Source organism: Manis pentadactyla, chromosome 14 (genome assembly GCF_030020395.1).
Source record: "Manis pentadactyla isolate mManPen7 chromosome 14, mManPen7.hap1, whole genome shotgun sequence".
Classification (NCBI taxonomy): domain Eukaryota; kingdom Metazoa; phylum Chordata; class Mammalia; order Pholidota; family Manidae; genus Manis; species Manis pentadactyla.
This window is the reverse complement of record NC_080032.1, coordinates 27,075,990-27,090,536: the sequence shown is the minus strand read 5'-3', so window position 1 is coordinate 27,090,536 and position 14,547 is coordinate 27,075,990. Positions and strand designations below refer to the sequence as shown.

The 14,547-nt window shown below is 44.4% G+C and overlaps 1 protein-coding gene across 10 annotated transcripts in view; it reads left to right on the top strand.

Annotated features, from left to right (window-relative positions):
* GLT1D1 (glycosyltransferase 1 domain containing 1) overlaps nucleotides 1–14,547 on the top strand; it is a 111,116-nt gene that overhangs the window by 74,303 nt on the left and 22,266 nt on the right. For all 10 annotated transcript variants that reach the window (XM_036921815.2, XM_057491822.1, XM_036921814.2 and 7 more), the window contains 3 exons: nucleotides 5,342–5,385; nucleotides 6,746–6,866; nucleotides 12,706–12,804. In XM_036921815.2, coding sequence (XP_036777710.1) covers nucleotides 5,342–5,385; nucleotides 6,746–6,866; nucleotides 12,706–12,804 — 264 coding nt within the window. The remainder of the gene's footprint in view (nucleotides 1–5,341; nucleotides 5,386–6,745; nucleotides 6,867–12,705; nucleotides 12,805–14,547) is intronic.

The window sequence follows — 14,547 nt, the reverse complement described above, 5'->3', positions numbered from 1 at the left end:
TGGGAAAACTGGGCTCCACCCATTTGCTGTGTCTGCATCATTTTTCTTGAGGTCCATGGTCCAGCTTTGGTTCCATCCCGCCTTTTTGCAAGGAGAGAACCAGGCACCTGATTCCATGTTGACCAGACTGTATCCACTGGGAGGAGGTAAGGGAGAACCAGAAGGAAGGAGGGCCCTCGCAGAAGAGGTGCAATAGATGCTGAAAAGTCAAAGGAAAGGAGATCGTCCTGGCATATGCGGACAGCCTGTCTGTTTCTATTAATGGTCAACAAAAGAAGTTAATACTTTTATAGGTTAGGAAGACAGGTGCAAAAAATAATTCCAGGCTGGAGGCATGTCAGCAAAGGAGAGTCCAGGTGCTGGGGCACATGTGGCATTCACGTTTGCACCTACCATTTCCCATGGCCCATCCCCAGAGGGCAGGTACCACATTATTCTTTTGAACATTATCACACAGCTGTTTAATAGGGATTGATCTACTCTCCCAACGACTGATAAAGTAGCAGAGTGAATGTTCTTAGGTTGCCTAAAAAAATTGTTGATGCTGTGTATGGTTTGTTTTTTAGATGTCACACGTATGTTTACTTTTGTGGTAATTCTTAGCAAGAACATTTTAAGAAGCTGGATTTCAGTCCCATATGAAGTCTACATAATCATTCATTTCTGCTCATTGCTGGCAAGTTAGTTAACACTCCTGCACCACAACGACTTCATTGGTATCATGCAAAGGGGAAGTTCTGCATGACTGTGTAGTAAGTAGCCTGGTTGCGTTCTTGGACTCTGGAGTCAGGTGCGTCCTTTGCCTCTCTGCGCCTTAGTCTCTCCATCTGCAAGGTGGGCATTACTAAGAAAATGTTACCTGCCTCATAGTTGGCACCTGAGAGTAAATGAGTGAGTACTTGTAGAACAGTGTCTGGCTGGCAGGCAGCCCCACAAGCATATTAGCTGAAAGATTTTGCACGCTGATGTTCCCTTTCTGTATTGAGTCGCTGGGAATATGTTTTAGCTGCAGGACGGTATGAGTCTGGCTTTGGTTTTTCCACTATAGCGTCTTTGATCTCTCAACTGAACCATTTCAGCAAAGCCTGTGGCTTCTACTTGCAGGGATGGGGTCTTGAGTGAGTGCATTTCCTGGTGCTCTTTGATAAGGAGTGTGGTGGGAACATTTGGTTTAAGCATGCCAATTTAGTGGCTTTCCATGATAGCTTCTTATATCAAAGATTATTTTCCTTAAGCCCTGGAGTTGAAACAATGGATTTTGCTCAAAAGTAAATAAGCTCAGAAGGAGGAAATGAGGAATTCTCTTTGCTGCTTGCAATGCTTTTGCTTTTTAAAATTTCATAACATGTGTTTTCATTAAATAAAAATATCTACCATTCTTTTGTCTTCATCTTGTGTTTTGTTCCACTTGGCTTCTCTAAGAGATTTGAAATGAACTGATGTGGAAGCTAAACCCAGAAAAGTTTAATGCAGTTTGTACTTCCAACTCAAAAGCTGCTGTTACACCTTAAGTTGAATTTTAGTTAAAATCTTAGGCATTTCGGTGGTCTTATGAAATTTGATTTTTCTTCCTTCACAAATTACTTTTCTCTAAACAGTAGCTGATAAGAGCAGAAGCATGCTAACAAAATAAAACCAAGAGGGATTTCTAACTAAAAATTACCCTAAGTAAAATACAACTTGGATTATTAATACATAGAGACAAAAGAAGGCTTTCTTAGACTATTTACTTTTCCATGATAAGTTGTTCTTAGGGTTATAATGTCATTCAGTTGTTTAGGATAATATGAACAAAAAGAATCAGAAATGGGAAATGGAAGGATAGAGCCAGTTGGAAATCATTCACGAGGCAAATACCAAGCATAAGACTGACCGCAAGACACTGTGCATGGCCTCAGGAGGGAAACAGACGTAAGGAGAAGAGACGGGCAGAGAACAGGGAGGCCCATGTTTGGTAGGAGATGGGAAAGAATTTGGGGAAGAGTTGTTACTCCTGTTTTGGATGATCAGGGAAAGTTCCCCAGAGAGGTAGCACTTACCTGTGCCTTGGGGGATGAATAGATTTTAGGGTCAGAGGGTAGCATCCCTGGTGGCAGGAATGGTGTACAATTAGGAGGGAGGTGGGAACTGAAAAGGCACAGGTGGGATTCGTGGGGACGTAAATAGGTAAGCAGGTAGGTATTCCATCACCCACATTTGCTTTTTACGAACTACTTGGTAAATTCCTTGACCAGAAAGGCGATAGGGCATAGTTTTAAGAATTTGGTCTCCAGTCAGACTACCTGAACTGGAATCCTGGCCCAGCACCTTTCTAGCTGTGTGGTCCTGGCTAAATTACAAAACTCTCTGAGCGTTAGAGCTCTCTTGTGTAAATGGAGTAATGGTAACAGGATTGTTGGCAAGAAGTAAGTTAATGCAAATATAGGAGTTACCATAGATTAGGCTCAGAGAAATTGACAAATAAACACTATATAAACACTAACAGCAATAAACAAACTATGCGTAGCCATGAGTTTTTTTCTTTAAAATCTTTCTGGGAATAGAAATGTGTTTGCAGTTTCCACACACCCGTCTCTAGCTGGCTGAGCCCCACAGAAGCAGAAGGAGTAAGTAAGGGGGTCTCAATACCATGGCTCCTACAAAGCCCTCTGCCTGCAAGCTGACCAGTTGGCCAGTGATGAAACACCCAGAAAGCAACTGGCCACAAAAATTGCTTGTGACTGTGAGCCCTCTACTGGAGGGGCAAGGAAACCTCATTGTTAGAGGCAGATATGTGGCACTGTGGGAAGGGAAACCATCAGAAGTCCACCAAACTTGGGATTCACAGGCTTCCTTTCTAGGGTCAGCATGAGATATTGCTCAGGACTTCCAAACAGATCTGTGCTTCCAAAAAGCAAGCGAGGCCTCTCTGGTTGTCCTTTTGGAAGACACCCAACATGTAACAGTGATGCTGGAAGACATCTAGCTAGCATGCCTCACATATGGAGAATGTGCTGAAGTCTGCTATGATGGGAAAGATTTCATTCTTTAAAAAAAGTTATCTTCTTATTACTGGTAGTTCTGAACGTATTTTTTTTCCCAAGAGGTCAAAAACTACCAAGGTATGTGATTTGATTTTGAGTGGAAAGATAGGGGCAGACAACCAAGCACTGGCAGGTTTTCCATTTTCATTTGTGCATGAATTTTTAATATAAAAGTAGAGACTTAAAGCATGAATGCAGGTCAGAATACCTAAGCAAGCAAGTTTAAATGGTTTGAATTTTATAACAATTATAAAAAAACCTATTAAGTTTTTCTGGCTCATACCGGCATTTGAATTTTCTTCAGACAAGCAAATTTCTTATCGATAGCAGCTAAATGGAGTTCATAGCATCTTTATCCCTTAGTAGATCCCCTCCGAAGCACCACACTACATGACAACTGTACATCTTTCTTGTGGGCCATTGCGGTAGCTTTGCCACTGAAATATGTTAAGCTATTTGAAAAAATCTTTCTGTAATTTCAATTTTCTTTATGCATCTGAATATGCTGTGTTAGCCTTCAAAGTGAGGTAGTGATCTCAGGGATGTAAATGAGTTTAGCATTCCTAGTTTCTTAGGATGCATCTTAGTCATGGCAGTAGTGTGAAGGGTTCAGGGCTCAACACACATAGCAAGCTTTCCCTGCCGTAAGGAACTGAAATGAAGTTTCTGGAAAACAGAACACTATTTTCAGTTAGTGTGACAAAGTATAGGGATAGTGTCGTATTCATTAAACAGACTTGGTTTGTAATTCCTGACACGTGGTTGGTAAAGTGTGAATGAGGATAGGAATTGAATCTGCTTTTGCGACCATCTCATCAGGCGTACTAGGATGAGCCGGCAGACACTGTATGAACAGAATGTGTTTATACCTTCATCACCTTTATCTTTGAAGAAATGTTTAGAATTTTGTGTCACACTTGTACAAATGTAAGAATATTTTGTCAGTTATTTTAAAATTATATTCATTGTGAATAACACCAGTGGAGAGATAGCTGCGATAAGTATTTGCTGCAACTTCATTCTCAGTAGGCTTGTCGGAACCCTGGGATGGGGGGGCAAACACATCCCCAAGCTCCTCTTAGTGCCTCAGTAAGTAAACTTGCCTGAGAAGAAGTCATTGTGCACAAACGGTTATTACGGTTTTATGAGTTCCCTTAAAAACATGTGGCCTCTCACCAAGAAGTAAAAATTATTGGCATAGCAGGTCAGCTTGAAAAAACTGCCACCAAGTTTTGCATTAAGTCAACAAACATATATCAGTCACCGGGACACAGTTGGACAATACTCAGTCTCTGTCCCGAAGAGTAGATTCCATCAAGATGTGAAATAGGAATAAAATCCAGACTCATTAGACATTAGGTAATCCAGATACTAGGTTGTTACTAACTAGAAAGTTGTATTTTTTTTTAAATTGAGGTAGAATTCATATGCCATAAAAATCACCAGTTTAAAGTAGATAAAACAGTGATTTTTAGTATAGTCACAAAGCTGTGCATCATCACCTATGTCTGATTCTGGAACATTCTCCAAAAGAAATCCCATATACTTTATCAGTCATTACCCATCCTCTCCATTTACCAAGTCACTGGTAACCACTAATTTACTCTCTTTCTCTATAGATTTGCCTTATTCTGGACATTTCATATTAATGGAGTCACATAGTATGTGGCTTTTTGTGTCTGTCTTCTTTCACCCAGAATCATGTTTTCAAGGTGCATCCATGTTGTAGCCTGTGTCGGTGCGGCATTCCTTTTTGTGGCTGAGTAATGTTCCTTTGTGAACAGACCAAGTTTTGTTTATCCATGCCACAGGCAACAGGCATGCCCTTGGCTTTAAGACTGTGTTTCTGAGAAAGCTGCTTCTTTAAAATACAATTTTAATTCTGTCAGCTCCTTTGTCTTAGACCTCCTAACCGTTCCAACTCATTCTGCCTCAAAAGCTTGATGACAAAATTCACTGCTGTAATAAACCAAGCAGACCTTTCACGGAAGTGGTGTGCTGTTACCAGGTCATGCCATGGCTGTGAATGACATCTGTTTAAGATCTTGAGTTGGGTGGAGGGCTCTGGCCCTATTGAACCTGAAGCTTCAGCAGACTTTTATTTTATAGGCCAAACAGCAAACAGGGTGTATGTATGTCTCTGAACTTGCAGTCCTCCTCATTTCCTAGTTATAATGTCTGGACCCAGGGGCATTATTTCCTGTTTGTGTCTCCCTTTGTCAGTTGCTGATTCTGCCTCTGTTGCACTGATATGCAATGCCTTTGACCCTTGGACTCGTTTCAGGCTTTTCTTAAAATCTTTCTTTGTGCCTTTCCAGGTTGACCCAGTGTTCACAAGGGAAGTAAAAGCCAAAGTAAAGAGGTAAGACAGGAGTGAGCAGGTGTTCGCAGGAGAGGCCCCGTCAGGGCCAATAAATTACCCTAAACCCCATGCATATACAGCGCTTGCTCTGTGCCAGGCTCTGCAAGCAGCAGTCACAAAGGCTACCCTGGGTGATCTCCCCATGATCTAAGGTGCTTCCCTGTTTGACAGGGAAGGAAGCAGATATGCTGAGAGCATATCTCTCAGTGTATCTCACACGTGGGAAAACGGGCAGCCTCATTGATAAAGGGGGGTGGTGGCCGAGAACCACATTGAGATTATAATTTTTGCTGATCACAGTGGCAAAAACTGAAAAGGCTTAAAACATCAAGGGCTTGGTGAAATGGAGGACACCCACACCTCTCGTATTCTGGTGATGAGGGTGGAAATTGCTGCCTCCTCTTTGGAGAGCAGTCTGTAGGAGTTTGGGTTATAAACTGCATTTGTCTGCCAGTAACAGAGACCTACAAACACTGGCTTAACACCCTGGGCCTTAATTGCACACATAAAAAATAAAATCTGATATAGTTGGCCCAGGACCAAGTAAGATTCCATGGACCTGGGTCCATGTCTTTCTATCCTGCTGTCCCTGACCTGTGGCTTCCATCCTTAAGGTGACAGGTGCCTATAGAGTTCACTAGACTCTGAGTTTTAGGTGGGGCCACAAGAAAGGGCCAGAAGGATCACATCCCCAGTTTACATGATTTGCTCATTGGCTGCGCCATCAGCAAAGGGGCCTGGGGAGTACGGATTTTACCCCCATGTATAATAATCAGGTGTGTTTATTATATTGCTCAGAAGTGCAGGATGCATGTGTGTAAAATATAAGCAGTTATGTGAAAGAGTATGTGTCAGAAACATGGGAGTGGTGAAGAGGGTGGCAGACAGAAGCATCGGCATTTTGGGAATTGAAAAAAATAAGACAAAATGTATATGACAAAATGTGTCAGCTCTGGGTGGTGAGACCATGGATATGTGATGCATTATTCTATTTTAGTATTTGCATTTCCCTCTGTGATTATGTATCTATTACTCAGCATTTAAAAAATCATTTGAAAAGGAGGTTGTTTTCTAAATCATACAGAGAAAATGGCAAAAACCTTATCTCTGACCTCCGGTGTTGGAGAAGCACATGTCGCCTTTGTCACATGCTCAGGATGACTGCAGATGTGTGGAGGCCTCCTCCCTCCCTTGCCAGGGAATAGAATAGACCTCATTCCAGTATTAGTATCTGTGCTGGACCATTTATTGATGATGCTTGCTTCTGGATCTAGAGAATTTCTCCAAAACTGGCCTCACCCCGCCCCTGCCTGCGGGACCCCCAGCAGGGAGAACGCGCTCCAGCTCTGTGTCGTTTCAGGACCTCAGGGGTGCGGCTGATTGGGGAGATGGCCCAGGAGGACCTCCATGCGGTGGTGAAGAATTGCTCCGCGGTGGTGAATAGCTCTGTTTCCGAAGGCATGTCAGCCGCAATTCTGGAGGTAAGTAGGCAACTCGAGTCTGAAAGTGAACATAGGAAATTGTCCATATCCCCACTTTCTTATTTATGAAAGTGGTATCCTTGTCAAAGTCCTGCACTTCTCAAAGCTGAAAGCACCAAGCAGCACTTCCTTGGGAGTTCAAAAGTAGTTGTTAAGTTCTTCTGGGGACTTGAAAAATACCATCTCATTTCTTATTTTCATTTCTTCTTGCCAGCTACAAAACAAAATAAAATTGCCTCTTTGACGATGGAAAAGTGCCCATTACAAAAGGTCAGGACAGGAAAAGGGATGAAGGTGTGTTTTTGCAAGAACCCTCCTTTTTCTTGATTTTTGTCTCGCTCTTTTCAGTATATTACAAAACCCCAGAACTTAGGCATAAGAGGGCTTCTGCAGGAGGCAGGGGTGGGGGTCCCATGGAGAGCGTAGTTACAGTACACCTGGGATCAAGGGTTGAGCTGATCTCTCTGCCTAGCATCAGCTCTATAAAATCACTTAACCTACTTTGGCTAAATGTGCACATCCCAGCACCACCCTGCAGCCCATGTGAGTATCTGTAGTTTGTAGGGAAAGCCTGGAATAAAAAACCTCTGCTCTTGAGATCCTGGCCAGCTCTGGCTTGACTGTGTCACCCAGTCTGTAGACAGGTTGGCTCCAATCCTGCGGCCCCTCTGCAATTTCCTCTCCTCACTGGAGTGCTTTGTGTGGTAGTGTATTTTCCAGAACAGCCTAACTCAACCATGCTAGTTACTTGAGGTACTCACCAGCCTGCATCTGACACAAAAGGATTTCCTTTTTCTTGCTTTGTCGTTACTTCAGTCACATCCCTGATTCTTTTTGAAGAGGGACCTTAGCAAGGGGTAGACTCGGTTGGCTCCTGTCAGGGCATCATTCACAAGCTGCAGCACCCATGACATCTCTTCTGGTTCTCAACTCATGCTGCTCACAGTGACCTGGTGCCAGCACCTGACCAGTGTGTGCCAACACCTGCCGCGAGAAGGACAGGTGGGCCACAGTCCTCCAGGTCTTTGAACCAGGCTTCACATTCTCTTTCTCCTTCCTCCTTGAGTTTCTTATTTCAGTGACTCAAACGGATGCTATTATCATATCATAAATATTGGCAATATCCATTTATTGCTTTGGACACTGGTTGAATTTACTGAACGTCCTGGGAAAAGGTAATAACAATTTGTGAACGTTAGTGTTTCAGAGAACACGGAAAATAACTGAAGGAGTTAAAAAAAGAATCCTGCCTAAATTTAAGAAATGACTGCTGTTGGATGCCTAATATTTCTTTTCAGTGTGGCATCATTTAAAAAACAAAAAAACAAAACAAAACAAACGAAAAACCCCAAGCAAATAACGGGGCAGAGGTAGACGCTGTGCGTGCACGCTGTGGTTCCAGTGTTCAGATGCTGTCAGAACGTACAGCTGGGCTTGTAAGGGGTTTGTCTTCAGCCAGATGTCAATAGCTCAATCTAAGTTTAACGATTGGCACTGATCTCCATTATGATTTAAAATCAGCTTCAACTACAGTCAGTGGAGTTATACATTTTGCTGCTCATATTGGCTTTAAAAAGGCACATTCTTCTAGTACCAGTCCTTGAGCTGGGGCTGAATTGCTCTTTTGTATGTAGATATCCCTTTTTTCCCCAACTTCTTAAGAAAAGGTGAGGTGGAATTCTGAAATGATTTTGTAACTAGCATAAACAGCGTTTTGCTGCAGATGAATTGCTGTCAAATCTCACTGACTTCAAAGGAAAGGCAGCCATTGGCAATTCTGACTGCCGTAAATGCAGATATTGGCTCCTTTTGAAAATTCCAAAATAGCCTTTGGCCCAAGGGTTTTGAATGAAACTCCTTTGAGAGGTGTGGAAAGGGAACATCTCACGAGAATCAATTCCAAAAACCAAAGGGGTTAACCATAAAATAAAGCATTTTGCTTTTGAAGGAAGGGCTCTTTTGACCTTTCAGAATTAGCTTTGTTTTCTCAGGGAAGCATAGAAAAGTCCTACTTGTTCAAATACATTCCTTACTGATAAACCCAAAAATCAAACTTCAGCTGATTTAACTTGAAATTCATTGTTTCAAGTTTGAACTTATTATGGAGTTGAATTCTACACGGAATTAAGTTAAAATAATACAAAAAAGTATTTTCTGACCCCAGACTTCCTAATTAGGCTCTCCTTCCCTGGAACATACACACACACACACACACACACACACACACATACTCAGGTCTAGGGTCCTAGTGTTGAAGATTAATTTAAGGGCTTTTCAAGTATAATTTTGACCTTGGCTAGTTTCAGGGGAGGTGTCAAAATGCCATTGGCATCCCCCTTCAGAGATATGCTGACCCTGATGATGTCATATCCAAATGCAGTATAAGATCAGTGCCCACTGGGGCCCACCATGCCCCCACCTGACTCACAATAGCATTGTCTGGACACACTGTCAGTCAGGGACGTTGAAGTGCAGGCAAACCACCTTGTAAGAACATGGTTCCTGGAGGTCTTCATTCTAGGATGTGTATCAAAATTCCCTCTGGATCTTAAAGACCCACAAATTTAAGTGATAGTGCCCACCCTTCAGAAGACTGGCATCACCATGCAAGCATGGAGCCCTAGCAGCTGTTTTTAAGGTAGATTCACAGTGTAGAGAGAGGACAGTGTCTCTGGAACCCTTTGTCAGCTCTGCTAAAAGGCTGGGCTAGCTACAGATGTTTTTAAAACAGTCGAAATATGAGGTTTCCATCCACCTGATAGAAAGCTAAAGAGCTCGTGGGTGAGAAAAGGCATCAATTGACAGCAAGCTGTGCTCGGACGTCCCACACCCGGGGCCCAGAGCAGAGCCGGATGCCAGGTCTGGGCCTCTCAGCTCCGAGGCCAAGCCTCACCCAGCTGTCTGTTACCTGACAGCATGTGTCCAGAGGGTGGTGCTCATTCCCAAACACTGTCTAGCACAGGCCATCACCAGGCCCACCACCTTGGTGTCTCTGGGCTTTGCCTTTTCTTAAAGACACAGTTTGTTTTTAAGAGAGGTGACGTCAGCCTTAAAGGAGTCAACTTCACGCCTTAACAAAGTCACTTAAGAATCAACTATCCAACTGCTTAATGCCACGTCTTGGCTATATGAAAACAGAATTGCAGTTTGCTTATTCATTCCCACGACGTTTACCTTCTTAAAGACTGTGTTTAAAGCCAGGCCTTCAAAATTAACTTTCTGAGAATATACAACCAATCAGTCACATTTCAGTAGCTTCTCCCCCTGACTTCACAACTTCACACCCCAGGCTGTGCTCCTTGAAGGCAAGGCACATGGCCTCTGCAACCTTGGGTTCCTCTCTCCACATCTAGTTTAGTGCCATCAATAATCAATGAGTATTGATTATTGGGATCAGTAATACACTCATTCAGGGGAAGTGTGTATGTCCCGGGTGAGTGGGCTCTGAGCCTGGCCCTGGAAGCACAGCAGTGAACGGGGTACATGGAAGTCCTGGCTCATGAGGAATTCGTGTTCTTGTGGGGGATGGAAAGCAGGATTAGGAAACAGGAAGCGAGTGAACCAGCCGGTGAACATAGGGTCCTGGAAAGCAGTGGGTGCTCTGTACGCACCAAAGCGGCGTGATGACTAAGTGGCCAGTGGTCAGAGGCCTTGGCGAGCATCAGGGTCTGAATTGTGTCCCTTGGGAGTCAGTATGTTGAAGTGCTGATCCCCAGTTCCTCAGAATTTAACCTTATTTAGAGAGAAGGTCTTTACAGAGGCAGTGAGGTTGAAACAAGGCCATCAGAATGGGGCCTACTCCAATGTGACGGGGGTCCCATAAGAAGAGGGAAGTTGGGTGGACAGATGTGTGCAGACACTCATAGACACAAGAAGACAGCATGACCAACTGAGGAGAGAGGCCTGGAGTAGACCCTTCCCCACAGCCCCAGAAGGAAGCAGCCCCGACCCCTGCCGACACCTTGATCTCAGACTTCCTGCCTCCAGACCCAGGAGACACTGCATTTCTGCTGTTAAAGCCGAGGCAGCTTCTCACCCTAGGAGAGTAATACAGGGGGAGAGGGGCCCTGGAGCTCAGCCCCAAGTGAGCCAGTTAGGGTCTGCAGGGGAGAACCTGGGGAAGGAACAGCCAGAGGTGTGCTCAGCGGAATGACACGGGCCCATACCTGGTTCATTCTGCGGTGCTGCCTGATTCCAAGCTGCCTTCCTACCATGAGAGACAGCCTGGCTCTAACCGAAAACATACCAGCAGCCACCTGTGCAGCTCTAATGCTGCAGGAGATCCTATTTGGGCGTGAGGAAGGGAGCTTGCCCAGTGTTCGGCCTCACCTATTCCCGACCTCAGGCAGTCTCTAATGAACAAATCAAAGTGCTGTTTTCATACAGCCCAGACAAGACATCCAAGAAAGATAAAGCCACCCAATTTATCTGTCAACGGACTGCAAACAAGTTCGCGCGATAAAGGAAAACCCATTAATGTGTGTTCTTTGACATGGCCAGGCTCATATATAACATTTCATTTTATTTGTTACTGAAACAATAGAAAGTGAGTGATAAGGTACTCGGGATAGTCTCAGAGGGGTCAGAGCAGAGAGGTGTTCCCACATCTCCTCCATCTTCTCAGGCCTGGATGCCAAAGTCAGTGTCCCAGGAAGATGCCTGTGGTGTAGAGCCTGACATAGAACCAGTGAGCTCACCACAAGGCAGCTGCTCATGATCAGATGGCCACAGTGCCAAGCCCTGACTCAGAATTAATTTATATACAGACACTTCTGGGGCATTTGTTCTTAAAGTATCCGTGAGGGCCTGCTGGGTACACACATTGCCCTGGGCACATGGGCGTCAGCAGCTTATTTGCTGTATGAAGTTCTTGGTGTCATCGCACTTCCCACCGCAGTATGTCAGCAGCTGGGACAGGGTGACTTTCCCTTTCTGAAAACTGAATTTACCTCTTCTTGATAAAATTTTTATTACATGAAAGTAGACACCAGGGGCAGAGTCACAGTACCTAAAACGTCCTTGTGTATAGTAGAAGCCAGATCATTGTTTTCACTGATGATGCAAGCCAGTTGCGAGGGGGTGTCTTTCTTATCTGCTAAAAGGCACCTGCAAGCTGGGTTGGTCCTGGTTAAAGGAGCCGCAGGGGATTCAATGTAGGAGGCTGAAATAGACCTCAGAAGAGCTGGTCTCATCCTATACCTTTCTAGGTCTGGTTCCCCAGAACCGTAAGAAGAGAGCCCAGAAAGTACTGCCTTCCCACATGAGGGCAACACTGCACACTGGGCTTCCCAGCATCTTTCTGAGATCTCAATGCCAGTGTGTGCCTGTTTTCAGGGTGCCACATGCTGATCCCAGCCCTTTGGGCATGGAAAGCCTGCTTCATGAATTATCAGAAGGACAAACGGTGTCCCCTCTTATGCTTGTCTGTGCCAGAGAGTCATGTTATGTCTTCGTGGCGTTCATCCTGTTTATGCTGGAAGGAAATTACTCATCAGGAAAAGTAATGATGGTAATTCAAGGTGTGCATTCCAAAGTGTCACCGAGGAAGTGTCAAAGGCACATTTGGAGAGAAGGGGCTTCTCAGTGATATCACAGGAATTATGCCAGACCAACTCCTGCAGTGTCTAGTTTTCCAGAGCCTGCACATACAGTAATTAAAGTTCAGGATGTTCTTGCAAACCCAGTGTTTACATTGGGATATCATTATGACAAGCTGTATCTGGTGAGGTGACACAGGACCACTTAACCTAAGAAGTTACTCTCCCACAGACTGGCTTATCTCACCAGTAAAGCTCTTAAAAATGACTGCCCACTGCCTTCTTTCCTCTTAATCCTCCAGGCGATGGACTTGGAAGTTCCGGTGCTGGCCAGGAACATCCCTGGGAATGTGGCGGTGGTGAAACACCAAGTTACCGGATTACTCTTTTCAGATCCTCAGGTAAGGAAGAGCCACTCCCTGTGTTCAGTGTCTGTCTTCATTCAGAGGGTCTGTGATTTCTGTCTTTGCGCGCGCGCGCGCGCGCGTGTGTGTGTGTGTGTGTGTGTGTGTGTGTGAGCAATCCATATTCCTCTTACTCTAACCTGCAGCCCCTTGTGGAGCATAGTTGTCCCCATGATATGCAAAGCGCCCAGGCTCCTGGGATGTGCCCCCAGGCGTCCACCTGTCTTTGAACCCCTAAGGCCCATGCAGGGCATGGCCTGGGCCTAAGTCTCAAGCTCTGTTTCTCCTGTGGGATAGTTATCACTGTTGCTGCCTAGAGGTGTGGCGTGGCGCACTGGGCTGAGTGGCGAGACAGCACCTTGCGACCAGCGCTCCCACGCCCCTTAGCTCCGAAGCACGGCCATTGCTACCACCCTACGCTTTGTGTCTCTGTTCAGGGTGGTAGCAAATAAATGCATTAGGCCCAACTTCTGTTAAGTCTTTAGATTTAAAAAGTAGGTTCTACTCACCATTGCCTTTATTAAAACACCTGTGCTGTGCAGAAATATAGGGATTTATACCTAAAATTAAAGTCAACTCAAATATTTGAAAACACAGATTTTTCAGAATTTCCTATAGCAGATATTAAATCCAAGTTAGCTTTCCCACCCATGGACTGCCTCTTTTCACTCCCTGCTTATCACAAACAAAGCAGGAGTCAGCTTCACTGGGCAGGAAATGTGCTATATGGATGCACTGGCTCTTCCTGGAAGGACCAAAGCAGCAAAGCTCGAGCCTGGGGCTCATCTCTCTCCTTCCAGCAAAAAGCATACATGGGCCTGATGCCTTTCCTTACAGTAGTACATAAAAGCCAAGACACTATCAGGACATGAAGGGTTTATGATAGTAGTTACTTGTTGATTCCGCAAACAAAGGATTATTGCTTTGTACCACATTCTGGCTTTCTCAGCATCAAAGCCAGCCAAACTTTAGGTCAGACAATATTGTCTGATGATGGTGAAGTGATTTTATTTTCAGTCTCCCCAAATGCAGTGCCTATTTATTTTGTAGCTCAATTTCAGAGCACTAGAACTTTACCAGTGAGTGAATAGCAATCACTTATAAATGGGCATGTGGACTGGGCACTGGGAGAAAAGCAGTTCGGCTATCTTGACTTTGTGGAGCTCCTTGCAAGGTATTCCTAACCTTTGCCAGTAACTGTCATACCTCTGCTATGTTCAGGTCATCTCTGCTGGCTCCTGGCTTTCCGGGGGCTCTCAGACACAGCCCTGAGGCACTCACAAAGCTAAGTCGCGGGCTTATTTTGATTACAACACTTTCACGTTAGCTTTACAAAGGATATTTTAAAAAGTAGAAAGCCGTAGGTTTCACGTGGGGGGAGACTGCATTTCTGAACATGCTTTGAAGACGTGCGCCAGACACGGATGTCACACATGGCTTTTGTTTTGTCTTCTCTATAGTTGTGATCAGACTCAGCCTAGCACAGCGCGGGGGCTGTTGCTCAGAAACAAATATGCATTTTAGATAAGTCAGTGACGGGCTATATTCATCTCAACTGAGGAACTCAGGTGTCATTAACTCCTGGTTGGTAGCCAGAGTTTGCAAGATTTATTTTGAATATGTATTAGAAGCAGCACTTCCTCTGTTAAGAAGGGACTTCCATGCCTATATATATATATATATATATGATTTTTTAAATTATAAATGCTGTTCAGATGGATGCCAAACCTGGCGATGATA